Consider the following 24,002-nt stretch of genomic DNA (forward strand, 5'->3'; position numbering starts at 1 on the left):
ATACAAAAATCAACAACTTACATTGCTACATTAAACATGTCTAACAAAACAAAACACAGGTATTAACAAGAAAATATTAAAACATACAAAAAATATAAAATAATTTAAAAAATAAACAATTCTAGGGCAATTGTATGACTCACTTGTGCTTTGAATGTAAATGTGTCATAATTTTTTGAAAACCTTGCACAATACTTATTTACCATTATGAACACTAGCCATGTTTTTGACATAAAGGATATAATATGTTACTATTGCAATGATAACAAGACCATTGAAATTTATTGTGATTTTTTAAAATTCTTGTTGCCAAATACTTTATACACAAACAAAAATTCCAAAGTTCTATACCAAAATGACACATAAAAAAAAAAAAATGGAATTATCTTAAGACATTATCCCTAGTGAATAACAACAAGAATAACATCTTCCTGAATCATGACCAAGTCATGGTCTTGCCTCCTCCAAACTGACTTCCATTTTTGAAGTCATTCATTTACATTGTTAGTGCGGCCACTTCACTAACCGGTCAATATAATATTTAATCAGTGGCTCTATGCCTACTACGTCAGGTTACGGAGTATGTGTAGGGATGTGATTCGGATTGGACCCACGTACAATCGAATGGCGGAATACTCTCAAGTATGTCGAATGCACACGCCTCTAAAATGTCTTTGTGGAACGTCATACCATAGAAGAAGAATAACACCCTTCTCTTCAGTGTAAAAGGAAACGAATAGTAACAAAACAGTTTCCACGTTAGCGTTTTGTTATTTAGACGTTTATCAACACCCCTGAACTCAATGACTCATTTAATTGGACAGCATCGCATACTTACTCCAGGTCGTCTTTACTTTGCGTTGTAGACGGGACTTGATTAATGTTATCTAGGTAACGCTAGCTAGCAGCTAACAATGGCTAACTGTATGGGTTTTCATACTCAAATAGCCTCCATCGTTGAGGTGCTATCGAATGCATTCGTTGCAGAAATCTGCAAACTCGTAGACGACGACTATGCAGTGTTTCGTTTGGAAATAACTCAAAGCCATAAAGAAAACAGGACATTGCGGAGGAAGCTACAGCTACTGGAACTGAAGGTGGCACGGGACCGCGTCCTCGCCAGTCATCCCAGTAGTGTCAAGATTCTTGACCGGTACAGTGTAACGGCAAGAGGTACATTTTGTGGGAGGCTGCGCTGTCATTCGCCGTTCATATATTGTTCATTACACGTCGCCCCGTTGTTTTCTGCACATGTGTTAAGATGCGTTACCCAGAATTGGGTCTTGGTCAAGTTTTGGATAGTATGCAGTAAATCCCCTGATTACTTAGCTATCTTGCGCACAGACACAATATTCTAACCAGATTATTGATTTACTATTTACCTCATAAAAACATGATGCATGTAACGTCTGTCTATAAATAGTATATCAACAAGTTATTTGAAGTGTTACCTTACATCCTTGTCAATTATAGGCAGAGTAAAAAATTGTCAATAGTGTACAATATAGCGTTGAGCATTGACAGTACCTTACCATCTCTTTTCCCCCAATCACACTCTCAGGTGAAGGACATCTCACTGGAGGCAACAGGAGTGTTGTGAAGCCCGTAGGACACAATACATGGAGAGATGACCAACCAATCACTGTTAATGAGGGGAGTAGAACCTCACCACAGCACATTATCATGATAGAGGTAGGGCTGTGACGGTCTTGAAATTTGAGGTTATCTAATTAGCCAGACCATTGTACACGGTTGAAAACGGTTGATTGGAGGGGTATTACCATTACACTTTATCATCAGTAGTATTTCATTATTGTTATTCAAGTTATTACCTCTATTAGTCTAGTTTTCCCTAAATATTTGCATAAGGTTGCAAACCCTGCTGCTGCGGTCGGTCATGTGATGGCAGTGGTATTTGAATATGTTCTTCAGACAGGACGTTGTAATTAGAGAAATTATGTCGCCTAAGCTACTGAAAATATACACTACCGTTCAAAGGTTTGGGGTCACTTCGAAATGTCCTTGTTTTTGAAAGAAAAGCGCATCTTTTTGTCCATTAAAATAACGTCAAGTTGATCAGAAATATAGTGTAGACATTTGGTGAGGTTGTAAATTACTATTGTAGCTGGACATGGCAGATTTTAGAAAGAGGAGTGGCAGGCCCCGGTGCACAACTGAGCAAGAGGACAAGTACATTAGTGTCTAGTTTGAGAAACCGACGCCTTACAAGTCCTCAACTGGCAGCTTAATTGAATAGTACCTGTAAAACACCAATCTCAATGTCAACAGTGAAGAGGTGATTCCAGGAGTTGCAAAGAAAAAGCCATATCTCAGACTGACCAATAAAAATAAAAGATTAAGATGGGCAAAAGAACACAAACACTGGACAGAGTAACTCTGCCTAGAAGATCAGCATCCCAGAGTCGCCTCTTCACTGTTGACATTGAAACGGGTGTTTTGCAGGTACTATTTAATGAAGCTGCCAGTTGAGGACTTGTGAGGCGTCTGTTTCTCAAACTAGACACTCTAATGTACTTGTCCTCTTGCTCAGTTGTGCACCGGGGCCCACCACTCTTTCTATTCTGGTTAGGGCCAGTTTGCGCTGTTCTGTGAAGGGAGTAGTACACAGCGTTTTACAATATCTTCAGTTTCTTTGCAATTTCTCGCATGGAATAGCCTTCATTTCTCAGGACAAGAATAGACTGACAAGTTTCAGAAGAAAGTACTTTGTTTCTGGACATTTTGAGCCTGTAATCGAAAGTAGGCTATAAGATGGTGAATTGGCAAGGAAAATAGGCTATGAAGGGGAGAAAGACAGAAATGCGATAGCATGAATGGATAATAATGCACTGTACATCCTTATTTATCTGCCAACGGGGAGCTTGTGAGACTTCCATATGATATTGTTATCCAATTCATGTACCGGTAATAACCTCTTCTCTCTCTTCTTGTGTCAGTCTGCAGATGCAGAGTCTGCAGGTCCTGGAGTCAAGCAGGAGAGGCGTGGAGGAGAGGAGGACCCACGGCACAGCAGAGACATCGAGACTGGAGTGCCCCCTGTAGCCATGGAGGACCACACCACTGCCCCAGCGCAGCCCAGGACCTGCCATAGCATCATGGAGGTCAATGGAATGCTGAATGCTGTCCTCAAGTCAGAGACAGACAGAGAGACTTTAACTGTTAAACAAAGGATTTTACACACAGAGAGACTGGGCTGTTCACCTGCTCCCGGCTCAGAGTATTTACTTCACGGTAACCCGAGCTCGAGGACGGTTCATTCTCATCCCAACCCAAGTCAACCGATAGAGACGGGCAATGATCCGTCTTGTTCTTACGCTACAGAGATGGACACTGGCAACATGCTCTTCGGTTTAGAGACCCAGACTGATCTTTCTAAAGGGGACAGGAACCAGTATAGTGGTAGTGTATACTCTGAAGGGTGCCTAGATAAGAAAGGGGAAGTTATAGTGGTAGATGAGGTGATTGTGAAATTGGAGGGCGACGCTCCTCCCACATGGAATGCAGATAGTCACCTAGGAGATGAATACTCACAGGGCAGAGATTTCTTAAATTACAGGGACAGCTTAGAGACAAATGCAAATGTTGTGACCCACTCCCCTTTACACGCACTCAAGGATCATGACCCAGTGTCAACTTCAATGGGGCCTTCTGATTCTCATGGCCACGTGTTTTTCGATCAGGTATTGAACTCAAACGACATGGCTAGAGACCAGGCTCGGAGAGGGGGAGCCACGTTAGGTGGTAGTAAAGAGAAGAGGTTCCTCTGCATGTTCTGTAACAAAGGCTTCAGCAGCCCCCAGAAGGTGGAGATCCACCAGAGGGTCCACACAGGGGAGAAACCCTACAGCTGTACCCATTGTCACATGCGCTTCACTGAGGCTGGCACCCTAAAGAGGCACCAGAGGGTCCACACAGGGGAGAAACCCTACAACTGCCCCCAGTGTGAGAAGAGGTTCTCCCGCCAGGACCACCTTAAGATGCACCTGAAGGTCCACACGGGAGAAAGGCCATTCGCATGTACACAATGCGGGAAGAGGTTCTCAGAGAGGAGCTATCTCAGGATGCACCAGCAGAAAAACCATTCCACTCGATAGCTTCTGACTTTTCAATCAAACCCTGCATTAAAGACAAAGATACCTTTTTATTGTTGTCAGCAGAAAGCATCCCCAGATGCATTTGGACTAATGAGAGTAATACATTTCAGAATTGAATATTCCTGGGTAGAATATTGCATCCAGACATTTTGTGGTATATAATCCAAAACAGTATGTTACATATTGTGTTTGGTACTGTGTAGGCTATATGATGTTCAAATGCCCATTTCCTTTCAAAAACGACGTAATTTTTCCCAGAACACTTTTAAATGAAAATCTATGCATTTGATCATGCAAATTTGTAGTTGAGACCTGTGTTATTATTATTATTATTTTTCATATGGTGCATTTTAAAACTTTAATAAACGCAAAATGGGACTGCATTCTAAGACTTTTTTTCTTCTCATGGAGTCTCGCTTTAGTATACATATTCTGTCTGTAATGAAATGCGCTATAAATGTTTAATACATTATTAGGGGTTCACAGCAAAGTTGTTCTCTGAATTCTTATTTCTTTTCTTTTATTAAAAAATTACGTCTCTTATTAAAGGATGTATCATAACAGCTGTATACTGTCTTTTGAAAGTTATACAGCTTTAAAACTTGATTGCTGACATGCAAAACATTTTGGGACTATATCAACCGTGGACTAATGAAACAAATATGATCGTTTTTGAGGAGTTTTACTTTAGCTTTTATCAAACTAAGTTAAGGGATTGGTTAAGAGATGGCTGAGTTATTGATAAATAAAAACTGCTTAATTAAAGGTGCAATATGCAGAAATTGCACTGCCGTTTACTGGTTGCTGAAATTCTAATAGTTTGCCAAATTTCAGGTTCTCACAAAATGAGCAAAAACAAGCAATGTAGAGAATAATTTTCACCATCTTTTCAATAACCAAAAATATTATTTTTCAGCTGTTTGAAGCTGCTGCGACTCACTTTAATAACTATCTACGTGTACATATTACCTCGACACCGGTGCCCCCGCACATTGACATGGACTCTGTAGCGGTACCCCCTGTATATAGCCCTGCTACTGCTGTTCTTTAATTATTTGTTATTCTTATCTCTTTTGTGGTATTTTCTAAAAGCTGCATTGTTGGTTAAGGGCTTGTAAGTAAGCATTTCACTGTAAGGTCTACTACACCTGTTGTATTCAGCGCATGTGACAAATACGACTTGATTTGTTGTACAAAAGTAAATTACCCCAAAACTCAACTTAAGCATGGCAAGCATAGAAATAGCGCACACAGAACAGATCTACTGCTTCTGAGACTTGCTTTCAATGAGTGACCTATAACTCACATTTCTATGTAAATTTGGTTGGGTCACCCAAAAAGTTATATATTTGTTTAACCTTGAACTTTTTAGGCAAGTCAGTTAAGAACAAATTCTTATTTTCAATGACAGCCTAGGAACAGTGGATGCAAGTTGACAAGCTGACAAGGTACAAATCTGTCGTTCTGCTCGAACTTGCAACCTTTCGGTTATAAGTTCAGTACTCTAACCACTAGGCTACGCTGCCGCTTTAAATTAATCATAGAAAATGTACTTCTCATGGACTAAAAATCAGATTTACTCCAAATTTGGTATTTGGGCTCATCACAATAGTACTTAAAGAGTTTGAGAAAATAATGTTAGTGCATTCAAAGATGGCCACACTATACCAGCAGATGCATATTTGCACATACGCTAACATCTTAAAATATGCACACAAACAAATATTTATTCTCAGGAACTATAGGTCCAAATGACACCAAATTATGAATGTAGGCCCATGGTACATGTCTTAACTTAGCTTTTCTCAAACTAAGGTATTGGCAGTTTTTACATGTCCATTTTAAAAACTACTGTAAATCCATCCCAGAGTGGCCTATCAACTTGACTTGTCATTGCCATCATGGACGTCCCTAAGATGAACCATACTGAACTCGGTATCTCAAAGAACAAGGAAACTATTAACCACCCGTTCTTTGCAAATGTAATGCAAATCATCTGCAATCATCTTGGTTCATCTCCAAGGTGGCATAGCAGTTCAGACGTCTTTTGTCCTCGTCTTGTCGTGTCCTGTATATATATATATTTACAACTTTTTCACATACATTTTATTTTTATTTTCCATCAACTCATCTTCAAAACACTCTCCTGCAACCCGCCTCACCAATGTATATTTATAAAAAAGTATTATTTACCTCAGATCTGTAATCCTCCAAGAAGCTAGCCAGAAACTCCAGGAGGCTGGCCTGAAACTAGCCAGTAGCTAATCCAGAAGCTAGTTCAGAAGCTAGTTGGCTCCTTTACTGGCAAGTCGTTGGTGTTCAGCTAACCAAGGTTTGTGGTCATCGGCTATCCTTTGGCTCGAAAGTCTATCGCCAGTTCTGTACGGCGCAGCGCGGCTCGGAGCGGAGCATACCGGACCAATTTTTCTCTCCATGTCCCTGGATTTCGACTGCTCTCTGGACATTCATGCCCGGATCTCACAGCTAGCTAGCTGCTATCCGTGTGACTATCGGCCTTCGTCGATTCCGGAGCAAACATCAATTGTTCCGGAGCTAGCAAGCTCCGTCAATCACTCCTGAGTTCCATCAATCGCACCTGGGCTGCAGTCGCCTATCCGGACCCGTTTTGCTGCCTTCGCGGAGCCCCACCGGGCCTTCACAACTGGACTGCCGACGTTATCTACCCGAAGGAGTTATTCGGCTGGCTCCTCCGTCGCGACGTTACCTGAACGCCCATCTGCGGCCTGCTAACCGTTAGCTGTCTTACCGGCTGCTATCTGAATAGACAATCGGACAATTTTTTTATTTTTTTATTATTATTATTATGTTTTCTTCTTGGGCCTCTATAACTATATCTATTGTTTTTATTTTTGTTGTTGTTGTGTGATTTGGATTGATCCCCTCTACCACACGGAACCCCACTAATCTACTGACGGAGCGCAGGAGGTGGCTAACAACAGACCTCCATCCTATGCTAGCTTGCTACCGATGCCCTGGCTAGCTGTCTAAATCACCAACCAACCTCTCCACTCACCGGACCCTTTTGATCACTCGACTAAGCATGCCTCTCCTTAATGTCAATATGTCTTGTCCATTTCTGTTCTGGTTAGTGTTTATTGGCTTATTTCACTGTAGAGCCTCTAGTCCTGCTCACTATACCTTATCCAACCTATTAGTTCCACCACCCACACATGCAATGACATCTCCTGGTTTCAACGATGTTTCTAGAGACAATATCTCTCTCTTCATCACTCAATACCTAGGTTTACCTCCACTGTATTCACATCCTACCATACATTTGTCTGTACATTATACCTTGATGCTATTTTATCGCCCCCAGAAACCTCCTTTTACTCTATGTTCCAGACGTTCTAGACGACCAATTCTCATAGCTTTTAGCCGTACCCTTATTCTACTCCTCCTATGTTCCTCTGGCGATGTAGAGGTGAATCCAGGCCCTGCAGTGCCTAGCTCCACTCCTATTCCCCAGGCGCTCTCTTTTGACGACTTCTGTAACCGTAATAGCCTTGGTTTCATGCATGTTAACATTAGAAGCCTCCTCCCTAAGTTTGTTCTATTCACTGCTTTAGCACACTCTGCCAACCCGGATGTTCTAGCTGTGTCTGAATCCTGGCTTAGGAAGACCACCAAAAACTCAGACATTTTAATTCCAAACTACAACATTTTCAGACAAGATAGAACTGCCAAAGGGGGCGGTGTTGCAATCTACTGCAAAGATAGCCTGCAGAGTTCTGTCCTACTATCCAGGTCTGTACCCAAACAATTTGAACTTCTACTTTTAAAAATCCACCTCTCTAAAAACAAGTCTCTCACCATTGCCGCCTGCTATAGACCACCCTCTGCCCCCAGCTGTGCTCTGGACACCATATGTGAACTGATTGCCCCCCATCTATCTTCAGAGTTCGTGCTGCTAGGCGACCTAAACTGGAACATGCTTAACACCCCAGCCATCCTACAATCTAAACTTGATGCCCTCAATCTCACACAAATAATCAATGAACCTACCAGGTACCTCCCCAAAACCTTAAACACGGGCACCCTCATAGATATCATCCTAACCAACTTCCCCTCTAAATACACCTCTGCTGTCTTCAACCAAGATCTCAGCGATCACTGCCTCATTGCCTGCATCCGTAATGGGTCAGCGGTCAAACGACCTCCACTCATCACTGTAAAACGCTCCCTGAAACACTTCTGCGAGCAGGCCTTTCTAATCGACCTGGCCGGGGTATCCTGGAAGGATATTGATCTCATCCCGTCAGTAGAGGATGCCTGGATATTTTTTTTAAATGCCTTCCTAACCATCTTAAATAAACATGCCCCATTTAAGAAATTTAGAACCAGGAACAGATATAGCCCTTGGTTCTCCCCAGACCTGACTGCCCTTAACCAACACAAAAACATCCTATGGCGTTCTGCATTAGCATCGAACAACCCCCGTGATATGCAGCTGTTCAGGGAAGCTAGAAATCATTATACACAGGCAGTTAGAAAAGCCAAGGCTAGCTTTTTCAAGCAGAAATTTGCTTCCTGCAACACTAACTCAAAAAAGTTCTGGGACACTGTAAAGTCCATGGAGAATAAGAACACCTCCTCCCAGCTGCCCACTGCACTGAAGATAGGAAACACTGTCACCACTGATAAATCCACCATAATTGAGAATTTCAATAAGCATTTTTCTACGGCTGGCCATGCTTTCCACCTGGCTACTCCTACCCCGGACAACAGCACTGCACCCCCAACAGCAACTCGCCCAAGCCTTCCCCATTTCTCCTTCTCCCAAATCCATTCAGCTGATGTTCTGAAAGAGCTGCAAAATCTGGACCCCTACAAATCAGCCGGGCTAGACAATCTGGACCCTTTCTTTCTAAAATTATCTGCCGAAATTGTTGCCACCCCTATTACTAGCCTGTTCAACCTCTCTTTCGTGTCGTCTGAGATTCCCAAAGATTGGAAAGCAGCTGCGGTCATCCCCCTCTTCAAAGGGGGGGACACTCTTGACCTAAACTGCTACAGACCTATATCTATCCTACCGTGCCTTTCTAAGGTCTTCGAAAGCCAAGTCAACAAACAGATTACCGACCATTTCGAATCTCACCATACCTTCTCTGCTATGCAATCCGGTTTCAGAGCTGGTCATGGGTGCACCTCAGCCACGCTCAAGGTCCTAAACGATATCTTAACCGCCATCGATAAGAAACATTACTGTGCAGCCGTATTCATTGATCTGGCCAAGGCTTTCGACTCTGTCAATCACCATATCCTCATCGGCAGACTCGACAGCCTTGGTTTCTCAAATGATTGCCTCGCCTGGTTCACCAACTACTTCTCTGATAGAGTTCAGTGTGTCAAATCGGAGGGTCTGCTGTCCGGACCTCTGGCAGTCTCTATGGGGGTGCCACAGGGTTCAATTCTTGGACCGACTCTCTTCTCTGTATACATCAATGAGGTCGCTCTTGCTGCTGGTGAGTCCCTGATCCACCTCTACGCAGACGACACCATTCTGTATACTTCCGGCCCTTCTTTGGACACTGTGTTAACAACCCTCCAGGCAAGCTTCAATGCCATACAACTCTCCTTCCGTGGCCTCCAATTGCTCTTAAATACAAGTAAAACTAAATGCATGCTCTTCAACCGATCGCTACCTGCACCTACCCGCCTGTCCAACATCACTACTCTGGACGGCTCTGACTTAGAATACGTGGACAACTACAAATACTTAGGTGTCTGGTTAGACTGTAAACTCTCCTTCCAGACCCATATCAAACATCTCCAATCCAAAGTTAAATCTAGAATTGGCTTCCTATTTCGCAACAAAGCATCCTTCACTCATGCTGCCAAACATACCCTTGTAAAACTGACCATCCTACCAATCCTCGACTTTGGCGATGTCATTTACAAAATAGCCTCCAATACCCTACTCAACAAATTGGATGCAGTCTATCACAGTGCAATCCGTTTTATCACCAAAGCCCCATATACTACCCACCATTGCGACCTGTACGCTCTCGTTGGCTGGCCCTCGCTTCATACTCGTCGCCAAACCCACTGGCTCCATGTCATCTACAAGACCCTGCTAGGTAAAGTCCCCCCTTATCTCAGCTCGCTGGTCACCATAGCATCTCCCACCTGTAGCACACGCTCCAGCAGGTATATCTCTCTAGTCACCCCCAAAACCAATTCTTTCTTTGGCCGCCTCTCCTTCCAGTTCTCTGCTGCCAATGACTGGAACGAACTACAAAAATCTCTGAAACTGGAAACACTTATCTCCCTCACTAGCTTTAAGCACCAACTGTCAGAGCAGCTCACAGATTACTGCACCTGTACATAGCCCACCTATAATTTAGCCCAAACAACTACCTCTTTCCCAACTGTATTTAATTTTTATTTATTTATTTATTTTGCTCCTTTGCACCCCATTATTTTTTATTTCTACTTTGCACATTCTTCCATTGCAAAACTACCATTCCAGTATTTTACTTGCTATATTGTATTTACTTTGCCATCATGGCCTTTTTTGCCTTTACCTCCCTTCTCACCTCATTTGCTCACATTGTATATAGACTTGTTTATACTGCATTATTGACTGTATGTTTGTTTTTACTCCATGTGTAACTCTGTGTCGTTTTATCTGTCGAACTGCTTTGCTTTATCTTGGCCAGGTCGCAATTGTAAATGAGAACTTGTTCTCAACTTGCCTACCTGGTTAAATAAAGGTAAAATAAATAAATAAAAAATAAATAAATAAAATCTTCTCACGAATCAATGAATTAGCCTCTTATGAATTTAAGAATGATTAGTTGCGGCATTCAAAGTCGGGACACCTGACACCACTAGATGGTACCATATCACACCAGGACTATAAGAACTGAACCGGCAGACACGGGGCCGTGAAATTTGATATGTAAACCTTTATGTATATGTCTTTAGAAGCTGTGTGAATATAGTGTCACCTTTAGACGGCTACACAAGACTAGTTGGTGGCACTGTAGATGTCATTGGCACCACATGATACTAGAACAAAAATATTTATCGAGTGGACTTTGTTTGTCTGCATAATTTAAATAAGACTGAAATAACGTGAAAATAACGCTGAAAATATCTTAACATAAACCATTAGTCAAATTGACCCAAAAATGTGTATATAAACTCCATACATTAAGTAACGTTAAGGATGATTACTTGCTGCATTTAAAAAGATGACTAACAGCACTTGACTTAACTTTACTTGTGGTTTTGAGCAATTAACATGGTAATACTTTCACTGATATCACATAAAGGAAGATAGTTCCTACATGATAGAGTACTTGCTTTTTTTTTTATCCAACTGATCTTGTGTCCTACCTGTGAACCCTGTTAATTGCTGCTCGCAGCTATATTTATTATTATTATTATTATAATTATAAATCACATCTGATCTCACCCTATTCTGCATAAACATGACAGCGCTTTATAACCAATATAAACATAATAAATATTATTACACACACACACTAACAAACACCTACTGTACACATCAAAATAGTTTAGCCAGGTTTGTCTGGTGATTACTTGACTGATCATAGCTAACTTATTTTTACCCACAACGTATTGTCCACCATGATGGATTTAAAAATGAAGTCATTATGTAACTGCAGTATAGGACTCTAATGTAGTGGGGATGGGTAAACACTCCATGTTGAAGTACCTGTATGTCTGTGTAATCTCTTCCAGGAGGAGGAGGGTCCAGAGGTGCTGCTAGTGAAGGAGGGGTGTGAGGAGGGTCTGGGGAACCCTGAGGGGACCATGGTCATGGAGGACAACCAGACTACACCACCACCTGAAACCACAGATGAACCAGCTGAGCAGCACAGGACCACACACAGTCTCACTGAGGTGAGCCCACTGTGAACTGTCTGTATGGTATTAGGTCAAGGCCTGTATCCACAATGCATCTCGGAATAGGAGTGCTGAACTAGCATCAGTTTAGCCTTTTTAGATCATAACGAATACCTCTGTATAGACAGATGGGGATCTGAACCTCGTTCAGCACATCTACTCTGAGACTCTTTGTGGATATTGGCCCAGATCTTGATTAATTTTGTCTTACGTGTTAGACCATGTCTTTGAATTATCAAACCATTAAAGAGTGGCAAGTAATCAAATCAACAAACATGTTTGTATAGTACTCAATCCCTCTTTGCCCAATCACAAGATGCTCCATAGCAGGTTGCTCATATCAGATTAATTGATCCAACATCCTCTCACTCTGTATCTCTTACAGTCAGTAGACATGGAGGATGGGAAGCCTGATCTGCTGCTGGTCAAAGAGGAGACAGGAGAAGACAGACCAGCGAACACTGATCTGCTGAGTGGACTAAAGATGGGGGAGCAAGGTAAGGGAGAAATACATATAAGATACAGCATCTTACTGTATGTTTACATACAAAAACACACATAATGTATGAACTTGACCAGGTAATTGACTCAACTCCATATCTAGAGTTACCTCTGCCATGTTTGTAAAGTCTATTTTGTAACCTCTTCCTGCAGGTGGTTGGCTGGAGGCTAACAGAGGAGACTGGGTGGCCATTTTGGAACCCAGATGGGTGCAGCCAAGGGCCCAGGGGACAACATCACCAAGCAAGCCAGGACCAGAGGCGACATAGTTGAGGTCTGTCTCTGTCACTAAGTGATTGTATAATGTACACCTGGGTTGGGCTCAATTTGAATTTCAGGAAGTAAACTGAGATTCCAATTCAATGATTGAAAAAACTGCATCTATTTTCCATACACTGAAAAGGAGAATCTATTTGTCAAAATAATATATATACACTGCTCAAAAAAATAAAGGGAACACTAAAATAACACATCCTAGATCTGAATGAATGAAATATTCTTAAATACTTTTTTCTTTACATAGTTGAATGTGCTGACAACAAAATCACACAAAAATTATCAATGGACATCAAATTTATCAACCCATGGAGGTCTGGATTTGGAGTCACACTCAAAATTAAAGTGGAAAACCACACTACAGGCTGATCCAACTTTGATGAGATGTCCTTAAAACAAGTCAAAATGAGGCTAATTTTGTGTGTGGCCAGTGTGTGGCCTTCACGTGCCTGAATGACCTCCCTACAACGCCTGGGCATGCTCCTGATGAGGTGGTGGATGGTCTCCTGAGGGATCTCCTCCCAGACCTGGACTAAAGCATCCACCAACTCCTGGACAGTCTGGACAGTCTGTTGGTGGATGGAGCGAGACATGATGTCCCAGATGTGCTCAATTGGATTCAGGTCTGGGGAACGGGCGGGCCAGTCCATAGCAACAATGTCTTCCTCTTGCAGGAACTGCTGACACTCCAGCCACATGAGGTCTAGCATTGTCTTGCATTAGGAGGAACCCAGGGCCAACCGCACCAGCATATGGTCTCACAAGAGGTCTGAGGATCTCATCTCAGAACCTAATGGCAGTCAGGCTACCTCTGGCGAGCACATGGAGGGCTGTGCGGCCCCCCCAATGAAATGCCACCCCACACCATGACTGACCCACCACCAAACCGGTCATGCTGGAGGATGTTGCAGGCAGCAGAACGTTCTCCATGGCGTCTCCAGACTGTCACGTCTGTCACATGTGCTCAGTGTGAACCTGCTTTCATCTGTGAAGAGCACAGGGCGCCAGTGGTGAATTTGCCAATCTTGGTGTTCTCTGGCAAATGAAAAACATCCTGCACGGTGTTGGGCTGTAAGCACAACCCCCACCTGTGGACGTCGGGCCCTCATACCACCCTCGTGGAGTCTGTTTCTGACTGTTTGAGCAGACACATGCACATTTTTGGCCTGCTGGAGGTCATTTTGCAGGGCTCTGACAGTGCTCCTACTGCTCCTCCTTGCACAAAGGCGGAGGTAGTGGTCCTGCTGCTGGGTTGATGCCCTCCTACAGCCTCCTCCACGTCTCCTGATGTACTGGCCTGTCTCCTGGTAGCGCCTCCATGCTCTGGACACTACGCTGACAAGACACAATAAACCTTCTTGCCACAGCTCGCAGTGATGTGCCATCCTGGATGAGCTGCACTACCTGAGCCACTTGTGTGGGTTGTAGACTCCGTCTCATGCTACCATTAGAGTGAAAGCACCGCCAGCATTCAAAAGTGACCAAAACATCAGCCAGGAAGCATAGGAACTGAGAAGTGGTCTGTGGTTATCACCTGCAGAACCACTCCTTTATTGGGGGTGTCTTGCTAATTGCCTATAATTTCCACCTGTTGTCTATTCCATTTGCACAACAGCATGTGAAATTTATTGTCAATCAGTGTTGCTTCCTAAGTGGACAGTTTGATTTCACAGAAGTGTGATTGACTTGGAGTTACATTGTGTTGTTTAAGTGTTCCCTTTATTTTTGTGAGCAGTGTATATTTTAAATTCAGATCCCTTCCTGAATTGACCGACTCCAATTCAAATTGAGCCCAACCCTGTTGCGCCTTCTTCATCACGCTGTCTGTGTGGGTGGACCATTTCAGATTGTCAGTGAAATGGACGTTGAGGAACTCGAAGCTTTTCACCTTTTCCACTGCGGTCCCATTTAGGGTGGGGTGATGGAAGTATAACTTCAGGGTTAGTTAAGACAATATAGTGGTATAGATAGGTCGTAACGGGCCTCACACTCCAGTGCAGTAGGTGGTGGTGTATGCACCTGCCAGTTGGTTGCGATTCGCCAATAAAACAAAGAAAAAAAAAGAAAACAGAACTGAAAAGCCTTAATGTTGTTCTTATTTTGACATTTATTAACCAACACCCTGGAACTCAAAATATTATCAATGTAACATCACAGTATAGCATACCCTAGGTAATCTTTAATTCGCGTTGGAAACAGGACTTGGTTGATGTTATTTAGGTGACGCTAGTTAAATGTTAATTGCTAATGTTAGCCAACAATGTCTAACTGTATGGTTTTTCACACTCAAATAGCCTCCATTATGGAGGTGCTAGCGAATGCAGCCGTGGCAGATATCTGTAAACTCGTAGATGACGATTATGCAGTGTTTCGTTTGGAAATAACTCAAAGCCAGAAAGAAAACAGGGTATTGCGGAGGAAACTACTGGAACTGAAGGTGGCACGGGAGCGCGCTGAGAGGACAATGCGAGAGCGCGTCCTCGGCAGTCGTCCCAGTAGTGTCAAGATCCTCGACCGGTACAGAGTAATGTCAAGAGGTAAATGTTGCAGGAGACTGCGGGCCACGTTTCCCCTCTGCGCATGTGTGGCTTTAGATGTGTTTTCCACATTGGGTCTTGGTCAGCTTTTGGATTGTATGCAATAATTCCCCTGATTACTTAGCTATCTTGCGAACAGACACAATATCACATTCTACCCAGATTCTTGATTTACTGAATTTTCTATTATTTACTCTGTGAAAACAATGTGATGCATGGAACATAATACATCAATCAATAAATAGTATTTCAGGAAGTTATGAAAAATGTTAACTTACATCCTTGCCAATTCTAGACAGTGCCAAAACTGTCAATAGTGTACAATATAGCGTTCAGCATTGACAGTACCTAACCTAACCATCTCTTTTCCCCCAATCACTCTCTCAGGTGAAGGACATCTCTTTGGAGGCCACAGGAGCTTTGTGAAGCCAGCGGGACACAATACATGGAGAGATGACCAACCAATCACTGTTGATGAGGAGAGTGGAACCTCAACCCAGCATGTTATCATGATGGAGGTTAGTGTAATAGTGTTGAATTAAAAATTACATTTACTTTGTAAATCAAATGTGGCCTTTTTATTTCAGAAAGGCTCCCCTGAGCTATTCACTTGCTTACATGTACATCCTTATTTATCTGCCATAGGGGAGCTTGTGAGACTTCCCAATGACATTGATATCCAATTCAACTTATGTACCACTAATAACCTCCCCTCTTGTGTCAGTCTGCAGAGGCTGCAGGCCCTGGGGTCAAGCTAGAGAGGTCTGGTGGAGAGGAGGACCCATGGCACAGCAAAGACATCCAGGCTGGTGCAGCGTCTGGAGTGGCACCCCCTGTAGCCACAGAGGACCTTTCCACCGCTGCTGTGCTCCAGTCCAGGAACCGACGCAGCATCACAGAGGTCAGTCGAATGTCGTCCTCAAGTCAGAGACAGACACCAAGACTGTAACACACAGGCTCTTACACACACTATCTGAATACAGATCAGACCCAGAGAGACTGGGGCCACCGGTCTGTCCTCCTGAGCCTGGCTTGGTGTACTTACCGTTATTTCACCAGAGCCAGAGTATGGTTTATTCCTGTGGAGATGGTGATGCGTTAGACACTGGCGGGGATGATCTGTTTTGTTATTACCCTACAGAGATGGTCCCTTGGTTTTAGAGCGACAGACTGATCTGTCTAGAGGGGACTGGAATGGATATATTTCTGTATAGACCTCACTTTGTGCACGGGGTCATTGTCATGCTGAAACAGGAAATGTCCTTCCCCAAACTGTTGCCACAAATCGTCTAGAATGTCATTGTATGCTGTAGCTTTAAGGTATCCCTTCACTGAAACTAAGGGGCCTAGCCCAAACCATGAACAACAGCCCCAGACCATTATTCCTCCTCCACCAAACTTTACAGTGGGCACTATGCATTCGGGCAGGTAGCATTCTCCTGGCATCCGCCAAACCCAGATTCGTCCGTCGGACTGCCAGATGGTGAAGCGTGATTCATCACTCTAGAGACACGTTACCACTGCTCCAGAGTCCAATGGCTTTATACCACTCCAGCCGACACTTGGCATTGCACGTGGTGATCTTAGGCTTGTTTGCGGCTGCTCGGCCATGGAAACTAATTTCCCGTCAAATAGTTATTGTGTTGACGTTGCTTCTAGAGGCAGTTTGGAACTGGGTAGTGAGTGTTGCGGCTGAGCCATTGTTTCTTCTAAATGTTTCTACTTCACAATAACAGCACTTACAGTTGACCCTGCAGCTCTAGCAGGGCACTCTTATGTAGGTGTCATAACCAGCCATAAAATAACGCAATACATTTCAAAACAGGTTTAAATATGTGTTATGACCATATTATTACAGGTTATGACTGTCATAACGTGTTGGCGCTGGGTGTCAAGTAAAGTAAATCCTTCTATAACCTGTCTCCTCCCCTTCATCTACCCTGATTGAAGTGGATTTAACAAGTGACATCAATCAGGGATCATAGCATTCACCTGCATTCACTTGGCCAGTTTATGTAATGGAAAGAGCATGTGTTCATAATGTTTGGTATAAAGCCGAAAAGTCTTTTTCATATTGTGTTTGTGCTGTGTGTCTGACGTTCGCAGATTTTCCAAAGACACCTTTAATGAGAAAATGAATGCAGTTGATTAACTTCAGGCGGGTTATTTGTTGAGACATGTATGTGTGGTTTTCATATGGTGTATTTAAAACTTGTTGATCAATAAACACAATTTGATTGAGACTCTCTTTAGCATACGTCACATCTGATCTCTACCCTATTCTGTATATACACAACAGTGATTTTTCACCAATATACACTTAGTGCAATAAACATTAGAAACACCTGCTATTTCCATGACATAGACTGACCAGGTGAAAGCTATGATCTCTTATTGACGTCACCTATTAAATCCACTTCAATCAGTGTAAATGAAGGGGAAGAGACAGGTTAAAGAAGGATTTTTAAGCATTGAGACATGGATTGTGTATATAGGAATGGGCAAGACAAAATGTTTAAGTGCCTTTGAAACGGGTATGGTAGTAGTTGCCAGGTGCACCCGATTTGAGTGTGTCAAGAACTGCAACACTGCTGTGTTTTTCACGCTCAATAGTTTCCCGCGTGTATCAAGAATGGTCCACCACCCAAAGGACATCCAGCCAACTTGACACAACTGTGGGAATCATTGCAGTCAACATGGGCCAGCATCCCTGTGGAACGCTTCCGACACCTTGTAGAGTCCATGCCCCAATGAATTGTATTCTGGGGATGTTCCTAATGGTTTGTACACTCAGTGAACACTCAACAAATCTACCTACAAATACCCACACACTAACAAACACCTACTGGGTGTGTCAGAGTTTTTAGTCAGGTTTGTCTGATGATTACTTGACTTATCATTGCTGACTTGTTTTTACCCACAACATCATATTTATATCCACCATGATGGGTTTAACAACAATGAAGTCATTCTGTAACTACAGTATAGGACTCAAATGTAGTGGGGATGGGTAAACACTCCATGTTTAATGTGTGTTTATTATCTGTGTGTACTTACCTGAGGGAGTGTATGTCTGTGTAATCTGTATCACCTCTCATCCAGGAGGAGGGTCCAGAGGTGCTGCTGATAAAGGTGGAGGGGTGTGAGGAGGATCTGGGGAACCCTGAGGGTACCATGGTCATGGAGGACAACCAGACTACACCTCCTCCTGAACCCACAGAGGAACCAGCTGAGCAGCACAGGACCACATACAGTCTCACTGAGGTGAGCCCACTGTGAACTACTGTCTGAATAGTATTAGGTCAGTGCTCATATTCACAAAGCCTCTGAGAGTAAGAGTGCTGATCTAGGATCAGTTTAGCCTTTCAGATCATACTGAATAACATATTTAAAGATCAACACTCCTACTCTGAGACTCTTTGTGGATATGGGCCCAGGTCTTGACAATGCCTTTGAATTATAAAACTATTAAAGAGTGTCAAGTGATCAAATCAACTAACAAGTGCTCATATCAGATTTCTTGATCCAATATCCTCTCACTCTTTATCTCTTACAGTCAGTAGACATGGAGGATTGGAAGCCTGATCTGCTGCTGGTCAAAGAGGAGACAATAGAAGATGGACCAGAGAGCATGTATCTGCTAAGTGGAGTAAAGATGGGGGAGCAAGGTATGGGAGAAATACATATAGCCTACATACAGTAATAGATCTTCAATGGGAATAGTGATGCACATGGCTGTTGTTATTTCTTCATTCATGAAATCAATATAACTTATGTTTACATAGAAAACCACGCATTATAATGTATGAACTTGACCAGGTAATTGACAAAAGAAACTCCATATGTAGAATTCTCTGCCATGTTTGTAAAGTCTATTTTCGAACCTCTTCCTACAGTTGGTTGGCTAGAGGCTAACAGAGACTGGGGGGCCATCTTGGATTCCCAAACCCAGACGGGTGTAGCCAAGGGCCCAGGGGACAACATCACTGAGCAGGCCAGGACTAGAGACAACATGGTGGAGGTCAGTGGTTGGGACTGCATTTTCAACTCTGGGCTGGGGAACAAAACTGTTAACCACTACCAGAAACAGACAATGGAACACAAAACAACATCTTAACCTAGTTTCTATGACAACAGACTGGCTGAGACCAGGGCGAGGCATAGAATTGGTCTACGGGGACAGGGAGGTGTCCTTATGCGGCGGGAGAGAACAGACAGACTCCGCTAGCGATGCTCTGTCCTGCTCCTATAGTTGTGAGTCAGAGAGACTGATGGTGCCTCAGGTTAACCCCTTAACAGATGCTGCCTTCAGCCTGCCTTCTATAGGATCTATCAACTGGAACATGGACCCTGCGACAACACAGACACTCCCTGGCCTTCATCTTCCTCACAGTCTTCGTATGTTAAACCAGACTTCAGACAATGCCAGTACCTCAACACTAAATGGCAACACAAGCTCATTGACAAATGACCGTAGTAGAGACAGAATCAGTAAAGGTGGCAGCGCCATAGAGAAGCGCTTCACATGTTCCTTCTGTGGGAATGCCTTCAGTTTCCCCAATCGGGTGGAGATCCACCCGTGGATGTACATGGAGGAGAAACCGTTCAGCTGCCACCTGTGCCGGGCCAGTTTCTCCCACTCATCCAGTCTGTAGAGGCACTAGAGGGTCCACACGGGAGAAATCCTACAGCTGCCACCAGTGTGAATCAAATCAAATGTATTTATAAAACCCTTTTTACATCAGCAGATGTCATTAAGTGCTTATACAGAAACCCAGCCTAAAACCCCAAACAGCAAGCAATGCAGATGTAGAAGCATGGTGGCTCTGGAAAAACTCCCTGGAAAGTCAGGAACCTAGGAAGAAACCTAGAGAGGAACGGGGTCTGAAGAGTGGCCAGTCCTCTTCTGGCTGTGCCAGGTGGAGATTTTAAGAGTACAAGGCCATTAAGTCCAGATTGTTCTTCAAGTTGTTCAGAAGTTTATAGATGACCAGCAGGGTCAAATAATAATCACAGTGGTTGTAGAGGGTGCAACAGGTCAGCACCTCAGGATATAATGTCAGTTGGCTTTTCATAGCCGAGCATTCAGAGGTCGAGTTAGCAGGTGCGGGGGAGCGAGAGGGTCGAAAACAGCAGGCCCGGGACAAGTTAGCACGTCCGGTGAACAGGTCAGGGTTCCATAGCCACATGCAATATATCAGAAACTGTAGCTGCAGCACGACCGGGTGCTGGGAAAGGGGACAGCCAAGAGTCATCAGGTAAGGTAGTCCTGAGGCATGGGAGAATTGGGGAGAATTAGAGGGAGCATACTTTAAGTTCACACAGGAGGAGATAAGACAGGAACATTTCACCAGACAGACTGACCTTAGCCTCCCTGCACAGACTATTGCAGCATATATACTGGAGGATGAGACGGGGGGGACAGGGATAAAACCCCACCCACTTTGCCAAAGGACAACCCCCACACTACTAGAGGGATATCAACAGAACACCAACTCACTACCCTGACACAAAGGCTGAGTATAGCCCACAAAGATCTCTTCCACTGCAAAGCCTGACAGAAAGATCACGTCAGTGACTCAACCCACTCAAGTGACGCAAACTATTCAAAAATGTATTTTAACAAAGCGAGGGTGCCAGATTTACAGAAAAATTTAGTGTTACCGAAGTGAGAAGTTATTCTTGTCACCTATCATTTTGTGCAATAAAAGTACTGTACTTCACGATATGTGAATATATGACCATTTTATTGAAATTCAATACAAAATTCACTCTGTGCTGACTGACTTGGTTATTTTTATATCATTACAGGGAGTTTCACTTGTCTCAGTCGAACCAAAACAATATACTTAATTCTTGAATCAACACATACAATATGGACATTTAAGAAACTCCAATGGCTCCATCTTAGGTACTTGAATCACAGTGTTGGAGATGCACTTGTCTGTGGTTATCAATATTCATGTTTCTGTGTGTACAGCAAATTATTTATTATATAAACCTATATGCTTTTCGGTTCAATTTGTGTTTACAGTCTGCAGTCCATGAGGAACTGCTGATATCCGGTGTTGCTGGTGGGAGAGACTGGCCCTCTGAAGTGGCTGGTCACAAACCCCGGCCCCGGATCAGAACCCTGGATCAGGAGCTGTCACTCTTCTTTACCGAGTCAGAACCAGGACTGAACCGCGAGGAACAAAGACTCCACCACCACACAGAACACAACCAGTGGACAGGTGGACTGAACAACCTCAGTCCTGGTGGTCATCAGAGAGACAGAGGTTCCAGTCAGGGATCCAGTCTGCAGCCCAGACCCTTCTCTTCACAGTCTCAGTGCAGGGATGAAGCAGGGCCTGGGGCTGATAGAGATAGACCCTCCTGTTCCTATGATGCAAACACCACAGTATCCATGATGCACAGAGCAGGTCACCCTGGGCTTCAGCCTTTACAGAGAGTGGTAGGAGACCCCCCTGATGGGAGTCTTTCGGAAAGTCTGTCTTCTCCTTCAGGATCTCGTCTAATTCCGGATGAATGGGTTAATCGAAAGCATGGACCTGGGTCTAGCCTTCCTCAGCTGCCTCATGGTTACCCCACCAATACAGACAGGGTCAGGATGGGCATTCACCACAAGAGATACCTAGCCTATAACACATCAGACAAACCCAACAACACCCAAACAATGGCTAGAGGTCAAGCAGGGAGCTCAAAGACTAACCAGCTAAGGGTGGTGGCTCCTGCTTCTAGCTACTCTGGTGTCATTGGGTCACAACGTGGGAAGCCGAACATTAGGACTGACGCTGACAAGCCGTATGCCTGCCCCACATGTGGGAAGTGCTTTGCTGAGGCGAACTATGTGAAGATCCACCAGAGGGTCCACACAGGGGAGAAACCCTTCAGCTGTACCCAGTGTCACATGCGCTTCGCAGAGGCTGGCACCCTGAAGAGGCACCAGAGGGTCCACACAGGGGAGAAACCCTATAGCTGCCCTCAGTGTGAGAAGAGGTTCTCACACCAGCATCATCTGAAGAGGCACCTGAAGGTCCACACATGACAAAGGCCATTTGCCTTCTCTGAGGGTTTCAGAGAGGAACTACCTCAGGATACACCAGCAGAAAAAACATCACACTTCATAACATAAGAGGTAACCAACCATTCCCTCCTCAGGGTACACATTGTCTCCCCATCATTGGTGTTAGTGCGGTGACATGCTGCCAACCTTCACTTTCTTTCATTAACTTTCTCTCATTAGCTTTAGTCCTGCCCTCTAACCTGTTTTTTTGCCTTAGATCTTTGCCTTAGATTCTTCCTCCAAGCTAACCCTTAAGTATTTCTCGCTCACATTCACATTTAGTAGTTCTCTCCTTTTGCCCACGTAACGATGCATGTACTCTTTGAGGGTGTCCCTTTTATTTGTGTTCCTTTTATTTGTGTGTACAGAACATGATTCCTTTCTCATCTTTATCTACCCTCTTATCTTCCTACTTTATGCTGCTCATTGGTTAGCTTTCACAGTGGAAGCCCCCACTAGGCCCACCCCCAAGCTTCGCAGCAAAAGCTCTGAATAGGCTCAGTCAACTGGACAAGATCCATAGAGCCAATCAGGATGCTTCTTAATCTTCCCTCAAGACAAAGATGAATTTTCATTGCTGTCAATAGAAAAGATCCACAGATGCATTTGGAATAACGATAGGGACAGGTTTCAGTGTTGAATAGTCCTGAATAGAATATTGCATCCAGACATTGTGTGATATATACAGTATAATGCATATATAAGTTAAAGGTTTATTACATAGTGTTGTGTAGGTTATATGACGTTCACAAATGCCTATTTCATTACATCCATTTAACTACTTTATTTTTTCCCAAGACACTTTTAATGAGAATTAATGCAGTTCAAGTTCATGCTGATTTTTAGCATTAGTTGAGACATGTATGTGTGGTTTTCAATGGTGAATTTAAAACTTGTTTATGTTTAATAAACACAAAATGTGACTTTTCATTCTAAGACTTTCATTGACTCTCTTTAATATACATCACATCTGATCTCACCTTATTCTCCATACACCAGACAGCTTTACAACCAATATACACTTACTAAATATACTTACACAAACACCTATTGTACAATAGTTTAGTCAGGTTTGTCTGATGAATTTTGATTTACCATAGATTACTTATTTTTTACCCATATTTATGTCCACCATGATGGGTATAACAACAATTAAGTCATTTTGTAACTACAGTACAGGACTCAAATGTAGTCAGCCTGGTCTCAGAGCAAAACATTGTTTTACTAAAATACATGCCACTCCATTTGGCATGATATGTTTACTTTACATTATGTTACATTACATTGGCCTACATAAATCTGGGACACTCAAATTCGTATGTGTTACTTTTGGTATGACAGTAGGTTACTTAAGGCAAAAACTAAGAGGGTGGATGGGTGGGCGCATAACGCAAACTTCTAGCGACCAAATGTGTGTTATCATGGACAAATGTAGCATTTTAGCAACTGCAACTGCAACTACTTATTACTCTAGCTACTTTAACTACTCGTCATTTTCACAAACCCTTCCCCTAAACCTAACCTTAACCCTTATCTTAACTAGGAGAGTCAGTTAAGAACAAATTCGTACTTATTTATGACGGCCTAGGAACAGTGGGTTAACTGCCT

At 43.3% G+C, this 24,002-nt stretch overlaps 3 protein-coding genes across 15 annotated transcripts in view; all 3 read left to right on the forward strand.

The window, feature by feature from the left end:
• LOC109901251 (zinc finger protein 583-like) overlaps positions 1–24,002 on the forward strand; it is an 880,650-nt gene that overhangs the window by 687,653 nt on the left and 168,995 nt on the right. The window lies entirely within an intron of this gene.
• LOC109901256 (zinc finger protein 436-like) lies at positions 553–4,498 on the forward strand. Of its 2 annotated transcripts, none has more exons than XM_020497304.2 (3): positions 553–1,173; positions 1,562–1,653; positions 2,958–4,498. In XM_020497304.2, exons 1-3 carry the CDS (start codon positions 915–917, stop codon positions 4,113–4,115), a joined length of 1,509 nt encoding a protein of 502 aa, XP_020352893.1. In that variant the 5' UTR covers positions 553–914; the 3' UTR covers positions 4,116–4,498. The 2 variants fall into 2 exon arrangements, with proteins under 2 accessions (XP_020352893.1, XP_020352891.1); XM_020497302.2 differs by having other exon boundaries at positions 558–1,173; positions 1,562–1,692.
• On the forward strand, positions 14,444–22,580 carry LOC109901281 (uncharacterized). The gene is made up of 7 exons (XM_031836511.1): positions 14,444–15,328; positions 15,716–15,846; positions 16,053–16,229; positions 18,431–18,592; positions 18,885–18,996; positions 19,225–19,349; positions 21,363–22,580. Exons 1-7 carry the CDS (start codon positions 15,052–15,054, stop codon positions 22,374–22,376), a joined length of 1,998 nt encoding a protein of 665 aa, XP_031692371.1. The 5' UTR covers positions 14,444–15,051; the 3' UTR covers positions 22,377–22,580.

The sequence above is a fragment of the Oncorhynchus kisutch genome, linkage group LG12, assembly GCF_002021735.2.
Source record: "Oncorhynchus kisutch isolate 150728-3 linkage group LG12, Okis_V2, whole genome shotgun sequence".
In the NCBI taxonomy this organism is placed as follows: domain Eukaryota; kingdom Metazoa; phylum Chordata; class Actinopteri; order Salmoniformes; family Salmonidae; genus Oncorhynchus; species Oncorhynchus kisutch.